The sequence below is a fragment of the Labrus bergylta genome, chromosome 15, assembly GCF_963930695.1.
Source record: "Labrus bergylta chromosome 15, fLabBer1.1, whole genome shotgun sequence".
NCBI classification, from domain to species: Eukaryota; Metazoa; Chordata; class Actinopteri; order Labriformes; family Labridae; genus Labrus; species Labrus bergylta.
Window position 1 is genome coordinate 10,408,018 of NC_089209.1, and position 27,932 is coordinate 10,435,949.

General features: G+C 39.5%; 3 protein-coding genes across 7 annotated transcripts in view; all 3 read right to left on the minus strand.

The window, feature by feature from the left end:
* Nucleotides 1–4,404: 4,404 nt before the first annotated feature.
* Nucleotides 4,405–6,069, minus strand: LOC136182727 (leucine-rich alpha-2-glycoprotein-like). Its single transcript, XM_065963810.1, has 2 exons — nt 5,971–6,069; nt 4,405–5,863 (listed from the first exon to the last, which is right to left on the minus strand). Exons 1-2 carry the CDS (start codon nt 6,042–6,044, stop codon nt 4,837–4,839), a joined length of 1,101 nt encoding a protein of 366 aa, XP_065819882.1. The 5' UTR covers nt 6,045–6,069; the 3' UTR covers nt 4,405–4,836.
* Nucleotides 6,070–6,842: 773 nt separating this feature from the next.
* On the minus strand, nt 6,843–8,299 carry si:dkey-90m5.4 (leucine-rich alpha-2-glycoprotein). The gene is made up of 2 exons (XM_020641542.3): nt 8,141–8,299; nt 6,843–7,958 (listed from the first exon to the last, which is right to left on the minus strand). Exon 2 carries the CDS (start codon nt 7,954–7,956, stop codon nt 6,958–6,960), a length of 999 nt encoding a protein of 332 aa, XP_020497198.1. The 5' UTR covers nt 7,957–7,958; nt 8,141–8,299; the 3' UTR covers nt 6,843–6,957.
* Nucleotides 8,300–11,924: 3,625 nt separating this feature from the next.
* The window catches only part of LOC109989670 (rho-associated protein kinase 2), a 36,817-nt gene continuing 20,809 nt past the window's right edge, over nt 11,925–27,932 (minus strand). The window contains exons 16-35 of one of the 5 annotated variants that reach the window (XM_065963743.1): nt 26,331–26,437; nt 26,014–26,173; nt 25,499–25,659; nt 25,015–25,199; nt 24,038–24,107; nt 23,675–23,778; nt 22,949–23,135; nt 21,171–21,264; nt 20,788–20,882; nt 20,315–20,503; nt 18,633–18,801; nt 18,196–18,411; nt 17,596–17,663; nt 17,390–17,478; nt 16,383–16,461; nt 15,973–16,240; nt 15,490–15,760; nt 14,819–14,902; nt 14,491–14,607; nt 11,925–12,893 (exon numbers count right to left, since the gene is read on the minus strand). In XM_065963743.1, coding sequence (XP_065819815.1) covers nt 14,869–14,902; nt 15,490–15,760; nt 15,973–16,240; nt 16,383–16,461; nt 17,390–17,478; nt 17,596–17,663; nt 18,196–18,411; nt 18,633–18,801; nt 20,315–20,503; nt 20,788–20,882; nt 21,171–21,264; nt 22,949–23,135; nt 23,675–23,778; nt 24,038–24,107; nt 25,015–25,199; nt 25,499–25,659; nt 26,014–26,173; nt 26,331–26,437 — 2,546 coding nt within the window. In that variant the 3' untranslated portion in view covers nt 11,925–12,893; nt 14,491–14,607; nt 14,819–14,868. The remainder of the gene's footprint in view (nt 12,894–14,490; nt 14,608–14,818; nt 14,903–15,489; nt 15,761–15,972; nt 16,241–16,382; nt 16,462–17,389; nt 17,479–17,595; nt 17,664–18,195; nt 18,412–18,632; nt 18,802–20,314; nt 20,504–20,787; nt 20,883–21,170; nt 21,265–22,948; nt 23,136–23,674; nt 23,779–24,037; nt 24,108–25,014; nt 25,200–25,498; nt 25,660–26,013; nt 26,174–26,330; nt 26,438–27,932) is intronic. The other 4 variants (XM_065963741.1, XM_065963742.1, XM_065963745.1 and 1 more) reach the window with 4 other exon arrangements.

Consider the following 27,932-nt stretch of genomic DNA (forward strand, 5'->3'; position numbering starts at 1 on the left):
GCTCATAAGCAATAAAACACTGTATTGGTGGAGATGATTTGTACAGAGGTTTCTCTCAGTCAGCCTAATTTGGTCTGGTATTAACAGCAGTGTGAGATGTTCTCCAGCTCAATGTCATCTTAATATGACACATTAAAGGAACCTTTTAAAATGTTTTTTTTTTTTAGTGCTCAGTGTATTTAAACCTGGATCATGATGTTAAAATAACCCACCAATGGCAGGATATATTGACTGTATACGGCACATCTCCACCGACTTCAGTTTTACAAAATTGAAGCACAAACATCCCTGCGACAGGGACAGACATACTGCGCTGGTGATGGCGTCTGGAGACAGACAGTCTGCCCCCGTTTGGCTGACCCCAAAGAGACAATTAGTCAACTGACGGATAAAACAGCAAAGGTAACAGATTCTTGTGTTAGTTTGAAGCAGACACTCTTAAAGAAATGTGCTATGACTCTCGTGTTGGTGTTTGTTGTGTTTCCTGTCACTCTTCCTCCTTGACTCTGGTGATCAGGAACACAAAACGCAGGAGGAGCCGGGCGTCTCAACAGAGCTGTCAATCATGGCGTTAAGCCTCTTTTTATAACTTCAAATTACTCATTCAAACTAAACATCTCAGAAATATTGGACATCACACTTGGACATAAATCAGCATGATAAGAACCAAGTTTAAAGACAGAAACCAGCATGTTTGAGGAAAACTTACTCGACATGTATTTTGGTTTTAAGGTTTGACTCATGTCTCATCTGCTTTCAAAGAAGAAGAGGAGCTTATGATTGATACTGCTCCCCCTACACCCAGTCAGTAGGGGGAGCTCCAAGTGTTATCTTTTACACTTCTTACAAAGAAGTAATGGAAAAAACCTTGGTATTGGAAAATGCTTTTGACTTAATTTTAATTTTAAACATAAATCCCAGAGTCAGCCCTGATTTTAATTATTGTTGCATCTCCAGTAAGTGTGTAATTTGGGGTTAGGGGGGTCTGGGGGGTTAGGGTGTCATCAGGATAAATGTTAGCAATGGTTTAAGGGAAATGATTAGGATTAGGGTTGGAGGGTTGGGTTCTTATTTTCACCTTGAAGAATACATCATAATTTGTTGTTTTCAATATTCAGTGTTATAAATCTACATGGAAAGTAAGAGGAGTAAATGTATAAAGTATAAGGTTTGGAAATATCTGAAGCATCTGAAAATTGTATTGTACTGTAATGAACCATAGTTACAAGTTATTGTTCAACTATAAGAGCCTTTATTTTGGAAAGAAAGAAAATCTTTGTTCACTTTAACAGATGTTTCCATCCAGAGGGAATGCTCATAAGAGGGAATTAGGATTCTACATTTTTACATTTGATTAAAGGAGAACCACTAACTATTCCACTCCCCTTGATTACATTACATTATAGTGAACACATCAGCATATCACAATGCCAAAAGATACAGTATAACAAAGAATGTTTATCTGGTAACCTGGAACAGACTGCTGATGATTACTCATGCTGAATTTCTATTCATATTTTTTCTATTCTTAAGCCAAAGAAATAAAAAACAACAAGGCTGAGAAATTGAATCGCATCCCTAACCTGATTCTTCATCTCCTCTCTTAACGTGCGTCATCACTGCCTCTTGCTGCCCTACATCCATTTAGTCGCAATTAAGTTCATGTTGATGTCGTTTGATATTTTCAGCAGATACAATTTTTTTTTGGTGTCTTGGTGGCAGATTCTCCCACTTCTGTCCCCCATACTGTTAATGTTTTGTTACATTTTGATTGATAAATAAATGTGTTGTATTTCTCCAAAGGTTAATGTTTTCTCCTGATGGTTGTGTCTGGGGATATTGAGAGAGCCTCCATCAAAAATCTTTATTTCAGCAATAAAGGAGCCTCAATTTGTGGCAGGGTGTTAAACACGGCGTCCATCTAGGAAGAGCTTCCTAATAGCCCATTTCCCTGGAGAGCACAAGGGGCCATTTACAACAACCAATCATACAGTGAGGGAATGGTCTCCGCTCGCCTTGCCAGTAATGAGATAATGCACAAATGCAACAGCGATATTTTTCTTTACCCCCATGTTTATGTTGTCAAGTAGAGAGATGATTTATGAACAGCTGAATGAGATGAATAAAATGCGGGTAAGATTATGATAAATGCAGATGCAGATTAATACATTGGATCATGCTTTTTTTCCAAACTTTTCACCTTCAACCGCTTGATTAAACGTGCTAAATGATGGCCATAAGCTGCAGGGCTGCTGGTCCCGAACACGTTTGAGGCATAAACAAACTACTGTCAATCTTTTTGAAAAAAAAAAAAAAGCGTGGGAAGGTTGATAAAAGGCTCAGTGGGAGGGTTTCACTGTTAAGTGCTTGCATGGTAATGGCTTCAGGCTTCTTAAGGCAGCCACCGTGTGACTCGTCTCACCCACCTCCAGGTTAGCTTTTAATGAGGCAGACAACCTTTTTTTTTTTTTTTTCTGATTTCAGCCTCCGCTTTAGAACACATAAAGTAAGAAGGTGAGTGTGACTTGCAAAATGTAAAGGTTGAAGAACAAAAGTGCACCACAGCAGTGAACAAGACGTGCCCCTTGATGGATGTGTGTCCTTTTTAGAGGGCAAACTTTGTCTTGGGATTGTCTTTCTGTGTGATTCATTTCTACTTCATCCCACAAGCTTTGGTTTGACCGTCCAGGGACACGTTTTAAACTAAGGCAGATCTGGTTAGAGATGAATACATGGTGAAATATAAAAAGACTGAACAGTAAAAAGTCATTTTACGTGTTGGAAGAAATTTTCAAATCCTTCAGCCAGAGCAACAATGCGACAAAAAAAAAGAGGAGAAATCTCTGATCAATGGATGAAGAAGAAGCCATTGCAGCTGGTTTTGTATTCATGAAAATAATTCATTGAAGTTTGATTTTTTTATTAGTAGATTAGTAAGTTGACAGATGACGCCTAGCTAGTCTGCTAATGCTTGTTCATTTGGATCATATTGACCCTATTTTGATGAGAGAGTTGGGCAGACGATGAGAGGGACGGACACTTAATGATCAATGTTAGATTGTTATTCAATGCCAACAGATTAGCTAGATTATTAGAAATACAAAGCGTATTGATAAACAGGCTAATTAGAAAGCTGGCAAGCCTGTGGAGAAATGCTTATTGATATATCGGAAAACTGGAGAGTTAGTGAAGCGAACAAGAATTAATTAGGGCAGGCTAATTAGCTATTCAACATCAATAACAATACTGGCAAAAAAGTCAAGCGCTGCTCATTGATTGGCTTTGTTATTAGTCACTGAATGCTAATAGAATACATGGCTAGTAAGCAAAGCAACATTAATTGATTAGCTGGCTAATTATCTCACTTAACAATGCTAAAAACCGAATTCACTGTAAAAACAACACCTTCAACAAAGCATCAACAAAGCTATGAACAGCAAGCAGAGAATTCACTGAGTTTCTAACCTGGATATATACTCAGAGGAATAATGTGTTAATAAAGAGCTTTCAGAAACACTCACGTCTTCATTATTACAACATCAAGTGAAAGAGGCTGCAGTCATTTTAAAGTGCATGAAAACCCTTGCTTGTGACCTTTTCGAGTTCAGTGTAAGTCAGTGATCATTAGCCGACGCAGCAGCAGCGAGCCAGAGAGCGGGCTCCTTCCTCCATCCTGATTTAGGGCGCCTCTTCTTCATTTGTACAAGAAACGACCATTAAACACTAATAAACACGAGGACCTGTGGGGCTAGCAGGAGCAGATGGAGATTAAATGTCTTGCCCCAAGAGAAGACGTTTCAAGGTAGAGGAGAGTATCTTTGTTCACTTTAACAGACGTTACCATCCTGAGGGGATCCATGAGAGGGAATTAGGATTCAGACCAGTAAACTCCTCAACCTTTAGACTCAGAGTTAGAAAACCTTTAACCACCAGGAAATAGTTAAAAGATGGAATGAAAGGCATATATCAAACCCCTGAAGTTTCCCCTTCCACTCTTTAGGGAGCTTTACAAACAAGGTTTAATTTTCATAAGTAACAGCGCCCAGAGGAGGCTATGTTTTATATTTTATACTAGTGATAAATTAAAATTGGGTCGCACTTAGTGTGATCAAGGCTTGAGGACATGGGGGACGGTCTGGGTAAACAGAATTTATACAAACATACATATTAGCAGAGAAAGACTTAAAGAAGGAGAAAGATATTAAAACAGATCCAGAGAGGTCAGCTGGAAGACACAGCCGTTGCGCTGCCCACACACGCCCACACGCTCAACATCATTAGGAACAAAAAGGCAAGACTGAAACAATGCCACAATCTGTGATGCAACCAACAAGTCAGGCGGATCTGTTGGATTAAGCCTCCACCATAAGAATCTTAAAAATACAGTACATCAAGGAATGATGACAAAAGCTTTATTTTCTTCCTCTCTTACACCTCTGATGCATATTTATTTTCTTGAACACAGCTTTCTGGAGTAAGCTTTTTATGTATGTAAACATCTATCTGGAGATTACATGAGATGATTAAAATCTCTTTTAGATTACTTGTCTAACAGATGAGAAATGTAATGCAATCAGAACACGCTGGCATTAGGAGTCAATTTATTACACGTTTGGCTGGCATCCACTGAGTAAATTGGTTCTTAAATGAGCTGTTCCTTGCTTTGGAAGTCTGTTGGGTATCTTACGCCACCCAGTGGGCTGGACAATATCCAAACAATAGAGAAATCATCAGAAAGCAGTGCTGGGTAATGGAATGATTAATATTATTTTATTTCAACCTTCTGGTACAGTGAAATATAGTGAATAGTTTAACATTTTACAAGTATTTAGTAGATCAATCTTCAATCATGTCTAGTCCAAGCTCAGTCTCAGTTAAAGAGATACATTGTCGTTGTGTTAGAGATTCTGGCCCTGCACACGTCACATCCTCCAAAAAGAGGACATTGTCAACATGGACCATTAGCCACTTCCACAGATACTCCATCCTCTTATCGCACACCCAGGGGTTCCCTGATAAGGTCACCCTAAAAGAGGATTTTCTGCCATCGAGCAGTCCAAAGGGGAGACTCTGCAGCTGGTTCTGATTGAGCATCAGAAGTTCAAGATGTTCAAGACCTTTCAGGAGGCAGCCTGGGACTTCTCTGAGCTGATTCTGATTAAGAAACAGATGTGATAGTTTCAGGTTGTGGGTGAAGGTTGTGGGTTTTAGGGATCTTAATTTGTTACCTAAGAGATTCAGTCTCTCCAGGCGGTGCAGGTTCTTCAAGTCGTCAGATTGAATGTCACGCAGATTGTTGTCACTCAAGTCTAGATCTTCCAGATTGGGCATCTTCTGAAGCAGAGCGGCTGGTATAGCTGTCAAATGGTTTGTAGACAAGTCCAGTTCGGTTAAGCTACTGTTGTGAGAAAACCACTCAGCATCTACTTCTTCAATCAGATTGTTCCTCAGCCAAAGACTTCGAAGTGAAGCATGGTTGAAGACATTTGGAAGAAGATCAACCAGCCGATTTCCCGTCAAATCCAACTTGTTCAAGTGAGGAACGTCCTTCAGTAGATCTGCAGGAAGGCTCGTCAGGTTGGTGTAATATAGCTGGAGGTGCTTTAAAAGGGGCACAGCTCTCAAATGACGGGCTGTAATACTGCTGAGGTTGGTGGATTGGATGGACAGTTTGGTGGTGTTGGAGGGTAAACCATCTTCAGGAAAATAGTGAAGAGAGCCTTGGCTGCACTCCACCTCTGCACCCAAAAGTGAAAAGGAACAGGAGCACAGATCTGGACATGAGTGGGCGCCTTTAGTTTGATAAGTGAACTCAGCAAGTGCAGCAAAAATCAGGAGTATCCACAACATCATATTAAAAGCACTGCAATACACAAAACAAATACAATATAAGAGAGTGACCAATACAGGGTGCAAAGAAACATTTAAAATCTACAATGTGAATGTCTGATCATAAATGCATGATCCTACCTGGGCATGAGGGCTGAATTCCTACTGTTTTTGACAATGGACTTGGTTTTATATAATGTTAAAGATTTTCCCATGGCAGTAAATCAGGACAAAATGTTGCAAGAGGCAAACAAATCTGATCAAACAAACCAGCTCATCCACCAATGAGTGATCAATGTTTCTGGACTTTCTAAAACTAAGAAAATCAATAAGTTCCAGCAAAAGGTTAATGCAACAATATAACAAGTTATTTTATACACTAAATTGTCCCATATTGTAAGTCAGTAATTTGTGTAAATGTTGCTTTCAGAAAAATCTGTTTTATTGTAATATGATTGAATCCTTTAAAGAATTTTCATTATCACATTTCTAGGTATTTGGAATCTTTCTTTAAATACTTTTTAATTAATAGTTTGAGATGGGGGTTCATTGTCTTAATAACTTTCTTGCTGAGAGTTAGATGAGAAGATTGATACCACACTCAAGCGTGTTGATTTTATATTTTATATGAAGCTGATAAGCTTAGCTTAGCTTAGCTTAGCAAAACGACTAAAAGTTGACTGTCGAAAAATTCACCTACCAGCATCTCTGAAGCTCATATACAACAAAGCCTGTTTGTTTAATTTGTAATAAAAACTGAAGTGTAATTATCCAATTTTTAGGTTTTATAGTTGTTTTTTACTTTGGAATTGGTCATGCTAGCAGTTTTCTCAAGTTTTGAGTCTTTATGCTAAGCTAAGCAAAGCACCTTTCCGCTATAGCTTCATAGCAGTTCTAAAGACTTGAGCAGGGTATTAGTCTTTAGTGAATAATTGCAAAAAGTGGCTTGGTTTAACTTCTTGAAGTCAATTTATTTCACACTATATTGACCTTTATTTAAAGTGCAAAAAAAGACAGAAACTCCTTTTGTGTCCTTACTCAAATCATGTTTTAATACACATTCACAATTGACAAAGACAATGTTTCACTGATAAAAAGACAGTTTTGACATTATTAGGATGAAAACTGTTATGATTTAATGTTAAGGTCACTCTGTGTCAGTGACATCACCGGGCGCCCCACCAGAGACTCCGGCTTGGCACATATGACTGTCTCAGGCAGGAAAACCTTCTCCTTGTTCTTCTGAAGCCACCTCAACAGGTACTCCACTTTCCCATCGCACAGCCAGGGGTTGTTGGTCAGGTCCAGTCCCTCTTCGTCAAGGGATTTCAGAGGGTCCAGTAGACCTACGGGGATGTGGCTCAGCTGGTTGTCATCCAGACTCAGGAGTTTGAGCTGACTAAGCTCCTGAAAAAGGTTCTGGGGGAGTTTGTTGAGCTTATTGCGACTCAGAAACAGATATGTGAGGTTATGGGTGCCCTGTAGTGTGAATTCATCCAGGGTTTCTAACTTGTTGTTTTGCAGGTTTAGCCTCTCAAGTTTGGCCAGGGGGTCCAGAAATGCTGCAGAAATCTTCCCCAGACGATTGTTGGAAATGTCCAGATTGTATAGGTGGGGAAGTTTCTCAAGAAGAGCAGTTGGGATTTCTGTTAAACGGTTCCCAGATAAGTCCAACCAGGTGACGCTACTGTTATCAGGAAGCCAATTAGAATCGACTGCTTCAATCAGGTTATTCTTCAACACCAAGTTGCGGAGTGGGGCATGGCTAAAGACGTCCACAGGCAGTTCAGACAGTTTGTTTCCTGTAAGATCCAAAGTGTGTAGAAGAGGAACACCTCTGAGGAGGTGTGAGGAAAGGTTCTGCAGGTGGTTGCTGTACAAGTGGAGCCCTTGCAGCAGAGGTGTTGGGTTCAGATACTGCTCCGAGATCGAGGAGATGTTCGTGAACTGGATTGTCAGCATGGTAGTGTTCTTTGGAAGATCCTCAGAGGGGTATTCTGTCAGGGGAACGCTATTACAGACAACCTCGCTTCTCCTGAGGTAGCATTTGCAGAGTGCGGGGCAGGACAGAGTGCCATAGCAGAAATACGCCAACCAGAAGAAAGCAAAGAAACACCAGGACCTCATTACTAGACCATGAGAAGGAGAGGACACAGAGAATAAAACAGTTAGAATGAAAATGCATTAGAAAAGTTGCCAGGCCTAAAATACCCTGCAGAAGTATTCATCAATCCAAACACAAATAAAAACACAAATCTTTTCCTGATTATGCACATAATGTTAAAAAACACGATTTACAGAAAAAACGTACTGTTTTTGAAGATGCACGTCAATCAGCCAGAAAGAGATTCAGATGTGCTCTCTTGCAAATTCCTGAGTCATTTGGGGAGCAGATTCCCCCAAACTAATCATTACTTAATGTGTAAACAAGGACCCGTCACTATACAGTCATTTGTCAAGGACAGGTGGTTGCAACAGACTGTGTGACTCAAATGTGCAGGGGAAGTACAAAACTGGAAAACTTTACGTGGGTTTATTAAATGAAAAGCTTTGTTTTTGCTTAAAGTTGCTGATTCTAAAATATAGAAGATGCAGGTGCAGACTAACACAAGCAATTTATTAAACAGGAGGCAAATCAAAAGCTTACTTTATTAAAGTTCTGCAAATATTGTCCAATTGAAGTCCAACAAAACCAGGAAAGACCACAGGAGGAAACTCAAGGATAGGCACCAGGAAATCCAAAAATGGAACAAAGGTTGAAATGATGAGACAAACAAGGCTAGTAGTGAAGGTACACTAAATAAATTCAATACAAAACTAAAAGAGAATAACTCATTACAACTGGTTTATTTTAATATGATAAAGGAGGGGGGGGAGAAAAGAAGAGAGCATGTGAAAGAGAGAAACATATGAAAGGCTTTCAACCTTAAGGAGTTAGCTCAAAATGTAACTGACATAAACAGCAAATGAGGTCATACAGGAGGGTGTTAATCAAGAAACTGATTACAAATCAGCAAAAAAATATACATATTGTGTGGAGTTATTTTAAGGCATTTAGAAAAAGAGTTTAATAACTGTGTTGTGTTAAAACCTTCAAAGCCCCCCCCATTTGTTGGCTGTTTTCCCTTTGATCGTATGCACCCACGTGTTAGGTATTAAGCTGTGTTGGAAGAAATGTAAATATTCTTGCCTTTGGTAGAATGAAGAAAAGACTGTGCACTCAAAATAAGTATTGGCAGATGCTTAAAGTGTAAACACAAAAAGTGAGGTAACACTTTATATTATGGTCAAAATATTCACCATTTACTAGCTGCTTATTAGCATGCTGAATAGTAGCATGGTTGCTTATTAGTCATTTTTAACTGCTTATTGGTACCTTATTCTATGTTACTATATTCTATAGCTACTAGATTATTAACTCAAATCCAAATTACTCCCAATTAAATCTTTGTATGTTCCCCATTCTTAAGTTCATAACTTATTCAAGTAATCCGTCCATCCATCCATTATCTATACTGCTTTTCCCAATCGGGGTCGCCAGGGGCTGGAGATGATCCCAGCTGTAATTGGGCGGGAGGCAGGGAACACTCTGGACTGGACGCCAGTCAAATCCAGGGCTGACATTCAAGATTCAAAATTCAAGATTTTTATTTGTCACATGCTCATACAGATGTGCAGTGAAATGTAAAGACTGTTCTGCAAGGCCATGCAATAAACACTCAAAAATTACTAATACACATGTATGCAGTACATACAGAAACAGACAACCAGCCACACCCACATTCACACCTAAGGGCAATTTAGAGTCACCACTTAATCTACCAAGCATATCTTCAGACTGTGGAAAGAAGTCGTAGAGATCTCAAGCAGGTACTGGGAGATCATGCAAACACAGAAAAGCGGGGCAGCTGTGTATCAGTGGTTGCATCAGTCATTTCTCAACCTGAAGGTTAGGAGTTCGATCCCCATCGCCTGCATCCATATGTCTGATGTGTCCTTGGGCGAGACACTTAATCCCAAATTGCTCCCACTGCTTTGTTGCAAGGTGTGAGTGTGTATGACTGGATTAGTTAATACTGATGGACACTTTACATAGCAGCTTCTACCATCAGCGTGTGAATGGGTGTGAATGTGTTGGTGTGACATGCGGTGTAAAAGTTTTTTGAGTAGTCAGAAGACTAAAAAAGCTTGATACAAGCTCAAATTCATTCACCATAACTAGTTCACTGGTTTGATGGTAATGGTGAGTATTGTGACCTTAATCATCATATAATAAAGAGTTACTGTGACATGAGCATCTACTGAAAAAATATATATTCCTAATCTATTTAAAGTGGAGGAGATTTATACAGAACAGAAAATGGAAAAACTAAAAGTAAAGGTAAAATAGTGCAAAATTGTGCTTCAGTAAAATACTAACCTTTTTTCCCCCACAATGCAAATAAAAGCGGATCCATCATTCTTTATCATCTTAATTTAAAATGTGAAAAATGTTTTATGTAAATTCTTTAAAATAGAAAGTAAGGCTCTACAAATAAATGTGCTTTTTGTAGAAACAGCATGCAAATAAAATATTCTGGTTAAGATCAAGTACCTCCAATAAATATTAAAGTACAGCACCTGAGAGAATGTACTCACAAACACTGCAAGGAAAACCCTTGACTTTAGAAATGTTAATTAGCAGATGTTAATGAGGAGGAAAACAGCAGGAGAGAGCTGCGTGCCACCTCAGGTCACTGCAGTCGCTGCAGCAGGCAGGTAAAGCAGCTTTCACGGTTATTTAGGTGGAACATACAGTCACACAGTCGATGGAGAGAATGGATTAGCCCTGCAGTATGAGATACCGTTTTAGCAGATGGGCAACATGATGAAGCATTACATTATGTATGACGAGTGCCAGTTGGCTTTAGGCTGTTCTGAAAGATTTATTTCAGTCAAGCCCACTCACTCCACATGCAGTTGCTAGATAGATGGACCTATTCTGGTGCGGTTCAGATAGTCTCCTTAAATACTCTTCAGTCAGATAAAAGACCACTGAATGTCACAGTAGTCTGGATAATCAATGTGAAACGAATCTACATCTATAAATTGCAAAAGGAATCTATAACAATGTCACAGCCTTTATTGTGGTTTATTTTTTGAAATCGCTGCAGTATAACTATACTGTGTAAACTGAATATCATTTGTTATGATTCTTAATGAGCGTCCCTTTAGAATAATCAAGATGTCACTGATACAGGTTCAGGGTTCAGGTTCCTTTATTTGTACCTGTAGGTAAATTCTTGTAATTCACAGTGCAAGGTAGCTTTTAATGTGCTGGTATTAGACTTCTGCAGATTCTGATTCCAGTATTGGAAATGTCTCAGTTTTTAAACAAGGTATAAGATAGCAGCAAGTACCCCCGTCAGTGAAACAAATAATCCCATACGATGGTTTATAAGTCCCCTGAAAAAGTCAACGTCTTTCTTTTCTTCAATAACAGAAGCCTTCCTGACAGCAGTAATAAATAAAGTTTACCTGCCACAAGCAATAACTGTCCAAATGAGGCAAAGCAGAACAGTGTGCTGCTTCCAGAGTGCAGTAAGCCAAAGCTATTAAAATGCCAGCAGTCATTGTCACATCTACTTCTGTGCAACTGAAAAGGGAGATAATGAAAACCTTTTAAAAGAGAGCTGCTAAACATTAGCTCAGTTTGTTTGCAGGTAAATCAGCTTTAATATGTAAAGAGAATGTATTTCCACAGGCAAATCTATTTCTTTTAGAAAGTTATTTTTAACTGTTGCACTCGTCTGTTAATTACTTCTCACTGATACTGATATCGTTGACCCTAGGAAGAACAGATGCTGCAATGCTGTACTTACAGTGATGATCTGACTGATAACCTTGAAACTCTAAAATCACAGCTTTGCTCAATTCTCATGTTAATAACAAAAGAGGAAAAACTCAATAGCACCTTGATTAAATTAACACACTTCATTACCCTTTTCAGATGCTTTGTTTTCAAATGACCTGTTTTTTAATCCTAATTTAATCACTATTTAAGATTATATAAAGTGTGTCAGTTTGGATTGGCATATCTCTTAATGCTCCTGGTCTTTTTAACTCTGGGAAGCACTTTTAATTGCTCTATGTATGATTAGTGATTTATAAATAAACTTGCCTTGTTTGCACTTTTCCACTGCTCTTCATGCTGTTTGTACATTATGTAAGAAGGGGAACTTTGTCCGTGACATCCAGGCAGAAACTTCGGATTAAAACATTGATGCACAAAATAAGAAGGTGGATGTTTTGATTGGTGTTAGTCCTGCCTTTCTTTGCCTGTATTGTTACATATTGACACAAATCCTGAACAGCAATACATTGAGACGAATCCTTTAATTTGAATCGATCAAGAAAAAATGTAATCGTCCATTATGGGGTAACAGAGTTTATTTGATTTGTCATGAATGGTGAAAGAAAACACAGTTCCTGTTCATCTTACTTGTTTCTACTTTACATCTGATGGATCTACTTTATCAACAGTCATAATGGTGTCAATTCCTCCATTCAGTATAACGGTGTTCATTTACAAAAACAAGCATATACTGTATAATGTGCTGTTGACTTATATCAATTCAAATAATACAATCAAATACTATGAGCTGAACTGTCCGTGTTACAATACACAGACAGACCTCTTAATCCTATATACAAATGTTCACACACATGCTAACACCTCACAAACACAAATCCATGTGAGTCACTGCAGCTGGCTGAATAAAATGTCCATGTTTTTGTGATATTAAAATTAGGCAGCTTTAATCACCGCGTGTTGGGCTGAGGTTCTACTGTTTTTTTATTGTTGAAGATGAAAATGAAATCTCCCTCGAATCTGTATACTGCTCATCTTCCCTCTTGTTAAAATAACAAAGACAGTCTCCGTTCTCATTACGGCAGCCAGTTTCTGTGATTAGCACTTTTTCAGTCTACTTCCCTGAAGAAACAACACGTGTAGACACTGCCTCCAGACTGCCGCTGTGAATCCACAAAGATGAAAATGCACATCTTTGATCAGCCAGGGTTAACTGTGAAGAGAGAGAGAGAGAGAGAGAGAGAAAAACAAACTAATGTGAAAACCTGGGATGCTACCAACATGATGGCTGGACTTCAAAAGCACGCCCACACAAAATCCACACATATTACACAAGGAAGCAATCCAGTATTCTCACAATGCATGAGTAAAATGCATAAATAGCAGACAAAGACGAGAATAATCGTCTGTAAAGAAGTAAAATCTAAAATCATTTTTCCGACTGGTGCTTGATTTTCTTTTCTTTTCTTAAAAAAGGTTTTAAAAGAAGATTCAGATATCTTCTCAGTATGGTAAATATAGCCAGGTTCTCTATGAGGGGAACAACACTTGCCCTGCATTACTTAAGTAAACAGTGTGACACTTAAAGGGGTTTATGATAGGTATTAAGCAAACTTTTCCTTTAATGGCAAAGTATAGATCTAGGTGCCAGAGGGCAGATTTTGATGCCTACTCGTTGAGCATTCAGTTTCCCCTGTTTCCAGTAGGCTACTAAGCTAAACTAAGCTGGCATCATATTTGATATCTATGGAGTATATTTTAAACTGTTAAGTTTTATTAAGGAAACTGCCCCCTCCTGATTATATGTTATTGCATTAGCATCCGAGGAGTACATTTCCCTCAGATCGATCCATTCAAACGTTGTCCTGGTGCAAAATTATCTTTCAGCATTGTTGCCTTTGACACTTTTTGTCCTTAAGTATATTTTTAGACTTTTTGGATGTTATAGGCAAAGTGGGAATATAATTACTTCAGTTTTCTTACATACGCATATTTTAAATCAGTCAATTGATTGATGCAGAGCTGTAAGCTAGTTAGCCACATGACTCAGCATTTTCCATTTTCCAAACTGGGCTCTTTCTTTATGCCTAATTGTCTGTAACTGTTGTTTTCTAATTCAGTATCCCGTCTGTGCTTTGTTGCAGTTTTACAGTGTCCAATTCTTTATTAAATATTAGAAAAGTTGGTATGTTCGTATACGTACAGCTGTTAGCTAACTGTCCTGATTTAAATATTGCTAACTCATTGCATGGACAGTATTTTTAGGACTCGTTCTTATACAATTTCTTACGTCGAGTTTGATGATAAGATTGGAATTGGCCATCATGTAAATATGGTACATATTAGGCCTGAGCTAGCATGCTGTTGGCTTAGATTAAAACAAGCCCTAAAAGCAGCGGACACCATCAAGCCTGCTCCATCTGAAGGTTAAGAAAATGAGCCTGTCAGCATCATAATGTCAAACTCTAGCTTTAAAACTGGTCATAATGCAGACTATTCTGTAAACATTCTGTACAAATGCTAATAGGCAGATTTTTTTAACCTTTGCATTCATTAACTATCTGTGTTATTTTGGATCCAGAACCCACTGAGGAATATGCATGTCTTTTTTTTTTTTTAATTTTCATATTTTACTTCTTGCACACATGCTTAAAACGGAGCACACATTTTCCTAACAATCACACTGTTACTGTGACAGAATCACTAAGATATAGTTTGAACTGTAAAAAGAGAAAATCACACAGACACATTCCTCCGGCCCCACTAAGGCCTCCTAATAACTGCAAACACACATGCAGAGGTGCAGTTACCCTCTATCCCCCCTCCTTCACTTCCATCAGAAGAACATATCATCATCATCATCATCATCATCTTTATCGACATCATCCAACGACCAACTCCAGTCTTTCAGGCCAAAATCAAGCAATCTGAAATAGCAAATGTCAGGTTCATCGAGGGCTTATGGCAGTGTACTGCTTCATTTACAGCCGGGGCAATACATGCCAGGTTTACCAGGGGGTAGTGTATAGCTTGCAGTTTAGTGACTAATCTTGCCTGTTATAATGAGGGGAGGTATTAATGCACACAGCAGCACAGCATTACAGAGGGCAGACGGGCACGACAAGCTCGGCTACTTACAGCCTCCCAGCATGAGAGACGTTAGAAAGGTGGGGTCAGAGGTGAGGAGGTCAGTGGAGGATGATACGGAGCATGGGGCCAGTGCTGAGGGATGAAAGCTGGTTATGTTGTGGCTGAGAGCAATTTGACAACTAAGGGTCTTAATCAATCACAAAACATAAGACTGATATAGTTGGTGTCTCTGGAAAAATTGTGGTGCCTTTTTTCCTACTCCATAAGGTGGCTACATTTGCTATGCTAACTGTGCGATTCTGGAGAATTAATGCTGCATACAGGGATTTGCACATGCAATGACTCATGTATTTTATATAAAGCAATACACCCTTTGTTAGCGACAACTTTAAGCCCCTTTCAGCCCAACATGACTGGGAATCAACAAAAGAGGCATCATACTGACGATGCTTGCTGGTTTGATGTAATTGAGTAAAAAAAAGGAGGTCCTTTTTTTGACATGAGTGTGTTCGCCTTAAAACCAGAACATACCTTACACAATATTATGATATAACATACAAGCTTTAGATTTTTATAAAACTGAAAAACTATTTAAAGAAAGACCTACTGTAAAGCCAGAGTGAGCTTGACTTATTCAGAAGTAAAAAATACCACAGAAACAAACTGACCATCAAATTTTCAAACATTTTATGCATGGTGTTTCATTTTCTCGTACTCACCTGCCCTTCCCTGATGGCTGTCTGGTGGACTGGATCTTAATGGCTCCACGGTGGGTCGACATGTGAGGTGAACCCCTGGGTGAAGGTCGAGGGGAGTTCCGTGGAGATGGGCGTGATGCTTCAGGAGGGGTGCTTGGGGCTGCTGAGGGAGGACTCATGGTCGGGTGTTTCCGTGGGATTCGTTTGAGTAGGTGACTAACCCAGCGCTGCTGCTCCGCCTGAGAGTTGGCCAGCAGGAGCAGCTCTTTGGCTGTGGACATGTCGTAGTTCACTGGGAAAAAAAAGAGATGAAGAATTCGGTAAAGATAAAAAAAAAAGAATAAGCTATTATATGGGTTCCTTAGCTTTAAGTGTCAGGTTCATTAAATCAACCAAGTTCAAAATATTAGTTTTTTCCCCTCCAAATGTATTTAGAAACTTTCAAATACAGCAATCCATGGTATGGAAAAAGTGAGATTCCATCTCTTGACTGGACAAACTGACCTTTGCAGGGCACAATAACTTCCTCCTTTTTGTCTAGGTGGTCTTTGTGGCACTTGGTATGGCAGCGGCGGCACTCAAGGGCTGGCGGGGGCTTGAAAACGTGCCACAGGGGCCGAGTGCAGGCCTCACAGCTCGAGGGGAAGTGGTAGAGCGTGAGGATGAACTCGTGGCCCTTGTGACTGATGTAAGAGGGACGCTCCCCAAACGGCATCGGCTCCACTACAACCTCCTGGTCACGCTTACTCTCCCCTTCATTGGCATACAGGATCTGGCAGAAGAAATGTCAGAGAGTGGAATTTTAGTGACAGGAAGCTGAATTAAGAAACCAAACCTGATGTCTACTGACAGTGTGTGAAAGGAGGAGAAGGTGACAGATATAGAATGAAGCAGTGAGAGTGTAACCTCATTACCTGAAATATCCTTGGAATCTCTTTGGGGTCTGCACGGTACACATCAGTGTGAGTGACAGGTCGGGCATGAAACAGTTTGCTGAAGGAGGAAGGGAGATGAAGAGTTAAATGTTGACCAAGGAAATTATTCTTTATTGTTATTCTAACTATAATCAATAAAAAACACAGGCTTTTTATTTCTCTGTCAAGTTATCAGTGATTCTGCTTCTTCAAGTCAAAAGTCTTTTATCTCATAATCACCATTATTTCATGTATTATTCTCCCACATTTGAACATTCGTTCCTATGTATGTTAACTTCTCTAATGTCTGTTTGTATCCAAGCTAGCTACATATCAATTTGAATATGTATTTAAAGCAATAGGTTGGTTAGCATTGAAATTTTATACAATCCTTAAAATCCCTCAGGATGAATTATATAACTTCAGTGTTAAGGTATACTTTTAATACAGTTTAAAACATTTTAGTTCAAATACACAAACATTTCTGTCTGGGATGGTAACAATGTTTCATATAAGGCCTGCTAAACTTCATGACAGTGCTGATGATGGATTTAAGTTAGAAGAAAATCCTCAACCATATAATATTATGAAGGGACACCAATACCAAGAGAAGAATTCAATGGTACCTCTTTTCAGCCATAATTTTATCATGTTGACATTGATTGACTGCCATTAAGAATATCTTCTTTTTTTTAAAGTTGGGAACAGAAAGGACTGATACAGTTATTACTGCAGCTTTAAATCGGTACCGTTTTAAAAGAATATCCTACCCTTAAACTTTGTTGTTCTGATACACAGCTCTAGTAAACACTTTTAATGCTACAGAAGTTAGCTTGACAGCATTAGTATCAAACTTAACTTACAGCACTTCTGTACCAAAGCACCAGCTCTCCGAGCATGGCTTTAGACTTCCAGTAGTAACTACCCAGAGTAGAAACTACTCTTTTAGAAAAAAAAAAGTTTATTTATTCTTGAATTATTAGTTAAACCCTGCTGCAATGACTCACTCGATCTCCAGGGTCATAAAAGGGTTGGCCTGCTCTCGGTCCAGCTCGCTGTTGTAGAACAGGATCTTCTTACTGCTCACAACTACATACTGTAAAGGAAACAGAAAAACAAGGGCTGAGCGATTAAAGGTGGCAATGACTCAGGGGTGACAGTGATTACTAAGAAACAATTCGATAGATATGAGGAAAAAGGGTGAATACTTTACTTTTTTGTCCCAGCCAAAGCGCTTTGTCATCTTAGTGGGAAGTGAAATCCAGCCTTCTAGCCTAGAGTCTAGTTAACAGAGGAAAAAACATGATTTCAGAGAGTTCTTCAAACCAAAGTGTTAAGTAGGCTTACTGCATGCTTTAAGAAACAGACTTTTCATTAGGAACTAAAATGGTTATAAAGAATATCTACCTCCTAATACAGCAAATGTCTGTTCCAAAAGACAAACTTAAATGTGAAGCTGTTAAATATAAGCTTTGGAAAAACTCTGCACACAGACTTCTCCCCTTGAAAAATGCTTCCCCTCATCTTTTGCAGCGCGAACATTTTGAACAAATCAGGGCAGCATCAAGCTGTGAGAACACCCGTGTCCGGCGCACAATAAAAAGGATTATAGCACAGCAGAGACGGAGACAACAGAGCAGAGGGATTAGCTGGGACTTTGCAGGGGACGGACCAAGGTTGTTTCTCAATTCGATTCAATTAGAAAAAAAGTATCTGATTCAAAAACACAAAGGTTTTCCTGTAAAACGGTATAAACCCTTGTTAGGTCTATTGCAGTGTTTCATTTTGAACTCCACTCGCCATGCAGGGTCACCTGCAGGTTCAGCCTCAGGGGGCTGATCGTAGGTGAGGGCCAGAGGACGAGGGCCCTGCTCCACCTGCCCTTCATGCTCGTCATCGTCCTCAGAGTCAGAGTCAAAGAGAGAGTGAGCTGAGTGAAGGTTGGGCCGTGTGTCGATGCAGACAGATTTGTGCGTGCGCTGGTAGGTGAAGGACATTGATTCGGAGGTGTGGGAGTGAGTAATGCGCACTGTGCAGGATCCCGCAGGAGGAGTTGAGGTCAAATGAGGGTGGAAAAGGAAAAAGCATTAAGAGGAAAAGGTCAAAATCAATTGGCCTGGAAGACAAAGAAACTCAAAAGTGAAAAGTGATGGAACAGTAAGAACTCAGAAAGAGAGTCTGCAGAAAGAAGGATGCAGAGACTGCATGCAGAAGTGTCTTTCAGAGTGGGAGGAGATCCTTTTGATCTACCTGGGTATCCTTCACCAGAGTCCAGCTCGTTGCCGCTGCTGATGCTGGTGGAGTCCAGAGAGTGAACGCTGAGGGAGGTGATCTGGCAACGAAGCTGCTCGATGTCGCTGTCTTTACTGTCCAACGCCATCTGAAGCTCCAGGCGCACCTGGTTCTCCTCCGCTATCATCTAAGGAAACATGTTAACAGATTTTTATTTCTCTGCATGTTTTCTATCACAAAATGTATAATATCAATATGCTGCTTCATAATCTAAAACCCAATTGACTAAAATCCTAACCTAGTTGTATATTTGTGTAATGGGAGTAACATAGAGCTGTGTATATTTATCATTATTCAAAATACAATGCTACTAATATTAACAGCCCTAAAATGACAATATCCATTCAGCAACCTTAATGAGCAAAAATAAAAGTAAAGGTGCATATCATGATCATAAGAAAATCATGGAAAAATACAGACCACACATTTTCTTTGACACAAAATTGCAAATGTTAGGCGACCCTGAAGGCCCAAAAAGTAAAAAAAAAAACATATCTTATCTTCATATCATATCTTAAAACATTATCTCATATAACAAGAAGCAGCAAATAAGTTCTATAATAAATATTGTGTTCTTTATGAACACAATCTGTGTTCACTGAGTGTTGGGCTTTGGGAATAAGAGCACCAGAGGGTAAGCAGGAACAAAGCTTAATTCATGAAATAAATGAACTTGCCTATGTTAAACAAAATATTTTCTTTATAAGGGGCATAGATAAACACTTAAATAAATAGATGAACTACTCATCCATGTTAACAGATAGCTCACGGGTCAAACTATAAAACCAAAATACAATTCAAAAAATTGGGTTTAGCTTTTGCACTTAGAGGCAGGGTTGGTCATTTTCTCGAGATAGACTTTTTAAGATTTTGGTTGAAATTGTCTTTAGCTCCTGACAGACATCAATAACTCATGTGCTCTAAAAAAGGAACAAAGAAAATATCTCATCTGTAGCAGTTGTAAGCATGTAAAAACTTTGACCAATGTCTGCAACGAGGTACCAAACTGATGAACCAATTGTCTTCCCCGCTCGTTCTCTCCCCCATGCATGCACGAGCCCACACTCACAGCATGAGCTGAGCTCCTCTTCTGGACCAATGGCGCTTGTGCATGTAAGTGAGGGGCGTGGCTTTTGAGGGAGCACAGAGGGGAGTGGGTGGGTGCAGACGGCGCACTGAGGGAATGCTACTTTCAAAATCATGCTCGTTTTTGAAAATGACCAACCCTGCCTTTAAAGAGTGTTTCTCCTGCTCTCTTAAACACAAGAACCACAAGAACAAAATATTTAAATTGCTTTGGTAATAGTCATGGACACATTTTTATGTTTTGCATGCAATGTGCAGAAGATAAATATTTGCATATTTTTGACCTTGGCTTTCCACCGTTCTCTTCCTAGACTTTCTGGAAAAGTGATTCTTCTGATTAGGAAGCTTCATAACTCCACATAGATTAAGGCATTTATAATCCGTTTGTAACCAACAGCAAAGTACAACTACCTTACTAATATAATCAAGACTTCAATCAGCATAAAAATCCTCCGTATCTGTCAGAAACACAGATGGTTTTCAGCAAATGTGGCAGTATGAATTCACGCTGTGCCATTTGTTGGTATGCTGGTGTGCTGTGTGGGCGTACTGACCGCCTGCATATCCGTCATCTCTCTCTGATATTTGATGATGGTGCTGTTGAGCTTCTCCTTCTCCGCTCTCAGCTCCAGCTGCAGCTTCCTGTTCTCCTTTTCCTTCCTGTGCACCTCGTTGTCAGGGCCCCGGGGGCCTCCTCGTATCGTCTCCCTTCTGTTCATCACCTCATGCAGCTTGTTGATAGCCTGAAAGCGATTAAAAAAAAAAAAAAAAAAATCAACAATGCAGCTTTACTGATCTCTCTATGCTAAATCTGTATTCAGGGAGTAAACAGGGAAAGCTGCAGGAACATCAATAGGGCTTGGAGATAGATTTTTAAACCCGTTTAAGATTGTCTGAGTTCAGCACAAGCCTGCAGCTTGACAATATTCTTATCATGACATGAAAGACGCCTGTGAAAAGTCAAAGAATGAAAGTAGAGAACGTTTTCCAGACTTCCCAGGCCTGTGTAGGCTCCCAGACATCATACCTGAATTTTTAGTGTCCTTTCATTCTGCAGTTGTTTTTCAAAGCTCACTTTGAGCATGTTCATCTTCTTCTCCTCCTCTTTGGCTTGCTGGAACTCTGTATAAATAGCAGTAAAGAATATGCATTCAGGTCTCGTACACATGTTTACTCAAAGGAATTCACAGAAGAAATCTGTAACTTGTGCTTCAAATTTGCAGACCGGTATTCTGCCATTTTAAAGACACTTGCTTCCCTGATGGAGACATTAATGGCTTTTTTTTTTACAGCCTTCTCTTCATAAATCATGCGGATGTGTAAGACAGCTTTGTAACACATCTTTCCAGCAGTCAGGGGAATGTCATTCCTGCAGAAGTCTGGTGCTCATTAAATCAGAATGACACTCACGCTGCTGCATGTCTTTCAGCTGGTTGTTCAGCTCCTCTTTCTCGCTGGCTAGGTTGGCCACATCCACCGTCAGAGTGCGATTGGATTCCTCCAGCTATAGGGGGGTGTCGAGCAGAAGTGAGCTTTACTAAATAAACCAACAGCAAACAGGCTAGCAAACTTCTTTTACATGACACACTTGGGCAAAGAGAGGCACATAAACAGTGCTCTTCTTGTCTTGTTCTTCTCTTTTGTGCTCTATGATCAAAATGTCTGTGATATGCTATTTAAGAGGTATCCTGTGAGACTCCTAGCAGAGATACTGAGCAATGTTTTTATTAGAGAGTGGATCTTTAACTCTGATTTTGACACTTGGTGGCAGTAACAGACCGGGATAGCTGGCAGAATGCCAACAAACGGCAGGAAAGAAAACACATGTTAGCAAACATGAATTAAAAAATGCAGTTGGTGAAATACAAAAAAAAAAAATCAAAGTAGGGGTGGGAATCACCAAGTACCCAAGATAAGATATTATCGCGATACTCGAGACACGATATGATTTTTAACATTTTGCGATATGCTGAGAATTGCGATATAATATATTGCGATTAAGCTTTTTAACTGCATATTATGTCCACTACACTAAACTAAATCAAGAACTGTTTTGTCAAATAAGATAAAATGCTCGGTCTGTTCATCTCACTGTAGTCTTTTTATTTGTTTTTCAGTCTAAGCAGTTCAAAATTAAATAAGCATATCTAAAATATCATATTGAAAATATTGATTCTTGGCCGCCATGAGACGATGTAATATCAGCACACGAAATATCGCAATGCTATACTGTATCCCACCTTTAACCCCACCTCTAAAAATTAGTTCATGCTAGAAAAGCAGGATTTTTTTTTTTTAACTATCATAAAAGTGAAAAAATAAATAATATGTAAGGATCTGAGCTGTGAGCGCCATCCCTTTGTATTTAGCCTTTTTTTAACCCTTCTGTCTGGAAAAAATAAAATACTATTTGGCAGCATTCATATAATAAGCCAATCACATAATGACTCGGTAAAAAACTTGCATCACTGAGCTTCTTCATGACTTGTGTCTGCAGGTCTCTCTCTCTCTCTCTCTCTGTGCAGCACACACCAGTTGCGACTTCTGAACTTTGTTTGCGATGTATATCGACTGGCTGTCAGTCATTCTGTCCTCTGAGGCCGACATAATGAGCTGATTGGAGCAAACAGTTCGCAGCGATGATTCATCGCGGCATGTTTGGTGTGTTGTGTGGTAGACAGGGCTTAGCCGATTGATGTGAGGTAGCAGAGGGAGAACCTTCATGTTGCTTACTGTACAGCAACTTTGATAAACATTACTACTTCATAACTTCATCATGTTTGTGGCCTTGCTAAAAAAAAGTCAGACCTTCTATCTGAATAGGCATTTTGTTTTTTGAAAAAACAAGAACAAAACCCCAAAAATGCAGACACTAATTTCTGACTGCTTTTCAATGATAACTTATTTGGTAAAACTAATAATGTGTGTATTATGTTTGCATTAGCAACAAATGGTTCATTCAAGCCACAAACACGATGAAATCATGGCAGCATGACTTCTACAGTCTTCCTGTTTGCACCTCACAGGTGAGGAAATGTTGTCAAAGCTATTGTTTTTTTATATAAAGTCGATTACGCTTTATACAACATAACGTGTAACATGTCGTTCAAAAAAAGAATTTCAAAAGTAGCATAGATCTTCATTATGTCATTGAATTTCAACGTTTTTGACCCCGACTCTGATCTCACCGAGCTGATGGTGGCTTCTTTGTCACTGAGCTCCTGTTTGTGTCTCGCCATCATGTCTTTGATCTCCAGCTCCTTCATTATCTTCTCCTTCTCCAGATCCGAGTACTGCTCCTCAGCGATGGAGCGAGCCAGCTGCTCAGAGTCCGCTTTGGTCAAACTGGCCTCCAGCTGGTTTGTAAGGGAGTCCCTGTGGAGAGAAGAAGGGAGAGTCCAATTAGTAAGATATCTTTAAAGTGAGACAACCAGATAAATCAAATTTCCCTGCTATTATTATGCCAGTCAGAGACGGACTGACAGCCTATGAAGCACTTTAAGATGAAGTTCCTGGGTGTGCGCATACATTTTTGTCTGACCTTTCTGTAAATGCATGATTTCAAAACATTTTTTTCCCAGCAAAAGTTAAACCTCATCAGAGGATATCTACCCGTCTCCAGAAGACTTTGGTTGTAGTGCCTGAATTTTTGTTACATTCTTGTAAAAAAGTAAGCTGAACAAAAACATGCAATTCACTGACTTTATCTCTTATCACTTAGTAATTGTGATTCTGTTTTTTTTCTTCATTCATTTAATTTTGTTTCTAATTCTCATTTAATTTTTCATTGTAATTAAAAAATGGAATTACGTATGTGTTGTTTAAACCGGCTTCACATGAAAAAGAAACTTCAGTGCTCTTGTGTCTATTGTTAAAATATGGGATTTGAAAAGGTCAGAACAATAAAGAGTTACCTCTCCTCCTCATATTCTGCCAGGCGTTGCTGCTTATCTTTGCACAGCTTGTTCTTCTCTTCACACTCGTCCTTCAGCTCTCTTATTTGCGTCTTGTAAAGGGTCTTGGAGGAGGACAGGTAGAGATTCAATTAATTTCATATCTCACATACAGGACGAGAGGGAGCATGGGGGGGGGAGGGGGGGGGAGACACACCTCCGTCTTTCCTCATATCTCCCCACTCCAGCCCCACATTGTAGGTCGATTTAGATTTTCTGCCAGTCTGACAATATAAATGTTAGCGATGCTGAGTGAAAAGTATTCGGCTGTCACTTCTGTTTGACAAGAGGCACAAAAGGAAGGGAATTATTGAGTAGAATTACCGTGAAATACTGCTCTGCCTCCAGTTGGTCCTTCAATTCCTTCAGCTGGCCGCCCGCCTCCTGCTTCTCCCTGGAGCCCAACCAACAAGCCGTCAATCATTTCAGTGTGCCAGCCACCCACCAGAGCCAAAACACTTCCCTCAAATAAAACATGCGGACGGAGCTTCTCCACATCAATTAGCAGACAGTAAAACAACAAACACAACAACTTTATTGTGTGTTAATGTTTGATTGATCAGTGACTAAAAAGACAAGACAGTGAAAATCCTGAGGGGAAAACTGTGAAATATTTTCAGTTAAAACAACACAATTTGATAAAAAATAAAGTTAGCATTCAGCCGCCTACTTCAAAATATTACTGCTAGCCTAAATTAGCCAAACTATAAACTTACTGACGGACAACTTTTCTGGTGTGGCCAGTTGCTAGCAATGTGGCTAACCAATGGCTAACATTGTTTGCAGTTCGACTAGCAATCATTCATCAAAAAAAGAATGATTAGACACACCTGTTTATAGACAGATAGCAAACATTGTTTCGTTTCAGACTATTTTCCTGCAAGAGGATGCTACTCAGACTACAAAACACTTCCGACACCAAGATCTCGTCCTGTGTCCTGTTAGACAACAGCTAATGGTGTCTCAAACACTTCCTAGATAACATTACATGAGATAATAAGTCAGGTATGTTAACTAGTTATCTCTTAACAGAGGTTTAAATGTAGTTTATGGATTATCTCTTAGCTACTCTATTGGCCATTTTCCCTCTTGTTTATGACTGTTAATGATCTGCTCATTTGCTTATTATTGAGAAAAGATTCAATTATAACTCTCAAGAATCATACATTAATTTGACTCATAACCTGGGATACAGTTGTAGAAAATCTGAGTTTCAGCTTCCCGTGTTGAGCATGTGTTCAGAGGCAGTGGCCATTGTGTGAATACATTGAATCATGTTATTGTGTGTCTGTGTGTTTCACCTGCGTAGCTCTTGGTTCTGTTTCTCCAGGACCGGCTTCAGGTCCAGCAGGTGGTTGAGCTCCTGTTTGAGCTGTTTCTCTGAGGAGCGGAGAACCGACACCTGCTGGTTTTGCATCTTCAGCTCGCTCTGGCTCAGACCGCGCTTGTGGATCTCCTGCTCCAGACGCAAGCTCAGGATCCTAACCTTCAGAACAAACGCACACAGAAGTATATTCAAAACCAAGAGTTATACCAGTGATGAATTGTGGGTGTGTGTGTGTGTGTGTGTGTGTGTGTGTGTGTGTGTGAGATAAGGAAAAGCTGCAAATCTTCAACGTAATATATAATATATATATACTTAATATATATTTATATATTGTATAGCTATGATGCCCTTTTTTTGTAATCATAAAAAATCTCTTTGAGAAGAAGTTTTCGGTTCCATTCGGGCAGATTGTGACAAAGTCGCCAAAGAACTTTGAGTTTATAAACAGCAACACAGACCTCTTCAGAAAGTTTCTCCTTCTGTGCCAGCAGGTCGTCCAGTTTGTGCTGCGCCTGCTTGTAGTCACAGTCCAGCATGGAGTAATCCTTCTCTAGCTGCAGCAGCTTTCCCTCCACCTGCAGCTTCAAGCTGTGCTCCTCTTGCAGGGTGCTCTCCATCTCTGGATTGAACAAAATAAAACAACCAGTCATTGATTCATTTTCACAATATTTTTCTGCTTGGAATTGAATCTGCTTTGAGCACCAGATAAATGGCCATGAGAGAAGAGGGTTATATTTTCACATTGAGTTTGTTGTAGTTTTCTGTCACTGAGCATAAACCAAATATATTCGCAAATTCCTAAGTAATCTTTCATTTCCTCTCCAGCCTTCCTGAATAACTGGACCTGCTTTTATAGTAAACCTTAGTTGGCCTTGTAGGTCATCTCAGTATCTATAATTTAGGGCAACTGATTGCTGATAATTTCACACATCCTTCAATCATCTTTTACAAATTTGTCCTTTCCCCTTCTTACTTTTTAAAGCCTCCGATTTTTCCTCCTCGATGGACTGGTTTATGTTGTTTTTATCTGCCAGCTTGGCTTTGGTGGCCTTGTGTTCTGCCTCCTCCTGCTCCAGACTCTGCTGCAGCGTCTTCAGCTTGAACGTCAAGTTGATCTCTTGGTTGCTCTTCTCCTGTAGAGGCAAAGGGGAAGGCTCGTTTACTCATCATTTCAGGATCAGGATTGTTGTTGTATTAAATCATATTTTTTTGCTGGACAGGTGTGTCAACTGTAAATCTAGAAATGTCAAATTGAAAGAGGATTTTTTTTTTTTTCTTGGGTCAGCCAACCTTCTCGAGGTCAGTGAGCTTCTCCTGCAGCTGCTTCTTTTCACTCTCGATCTCGGAGAGAGAAGCCTTCACCTCTTTCACCTCTTCTTCCAGGCCTGAGATCCGTCCTGAGGTGCAGAAACGGGAACAGAGAATAAAAAGAAAGATGTTACAGAAAGATTAAAGGAAGCTACAAAGTGAAAAAAACTACAAGAAAATGCAACTTAAGTAGACATTACTTGATTTTCCCGCATGTTTTCATCCACTGATATTCAAAAAACAACACACCTCATGTTTTTGCTTTTACCTACTCCACCCTGATGGAGAGTTTGAGTAAGAGAAAAAAAAAAAAAACATGGAGGAATCCAGGCAAACAGTCGACATCGTTGTTTGGATTTGTCCCCTCTGACCTATGCGTGGACTGAGTTTCCGAACAACGTTTCACAAGAGGTTCTGGCTCTGCTCCGGTTCTGCCTCTCAGCCTTTTGAACAGATGTTTCCACCTATGATCTGATATTTCCCAAAGCCTGCTCCAAAACAACTATTCACATCTAATACTCCGTCCAAATACTCCAAACCTCCAGGTTGTGTAATGTCTTTTTTTCCCTGCTGCTTAGGAGATGTTTACAGCAGCAGCAGCAGCAGCACCTCAGGCGATCACACTTTGATTATCGGCGGTTACGGCAGCGAATTAACCTTTTGAAAGTTTGTTTAACCTTTCACATTCCAATAGACACATTACAGTTCATCATAAACAGCTCGTAAATACTGGCCCGCTTGTTTTTTGCGGGGGTGATTATCGGAGTAAACTTTAACAACCACATCTGAAAATCATTTTCCTTCAGCTTGTTGCTCATTTGTAAACACTGCATGTTCACTATGTGTGCAGATGATAGAAGGTAAAATGTAAAGCTATTCACTCGTTTATTTGATCGTCATATATTTGCACAACCTTAGCCAGAATCAGAGGTGGTAAGCACAGACATCTTTTTAATCAACCTGCAGTCCAGATATTTGTGTAAGACTAACCTTTGATTAAAAATAAAAGTACTTTTTTTTTTAGAGAATTAAAGTCCATGATTTGAAATGTGTTGACTGAGAGTAACAAGAAGAACATCATTTCAGTCTGCTGTTTCAGCGCTAACTGAACCACATGTTGCATTTGGGAGACTATAACATCTGTTTTATTCTAACTTTGAAGAAAAAAATAAAAACCCTGGAAATTCAAGTTGCTTCTGTGTGCATATTAATATTGACGTCGAGCTGCTCTGAATCTTGCCAGCAATATTTGCTGGTTGATTTTAATCCGTATCGTGACTAGTTTTCCGCGCTGTTTACAAAAATCACCTTCACTAAACGCCTCTTCTTAGCGGTTAAGTTTCCCTTTAATGATTTTTTGGTCGTTTTATGTGTTATATGTCATTTTAATTATTACAGCTTTCACGAGGGATATGCACTACAGGATGTTTTTTTTTAGTTTTAGCATTAATTTATTAGACTAGTAATCTGTCTTGATGTTGGTTAGGCTGAGCGAATGATGCCAAGCATGCCCCTCAAAAATAGCCAGTTTTCAGCATTTAAAAAGTGGAAATCACAGATGTTTGTGTCAAAATGTAGTGAGCC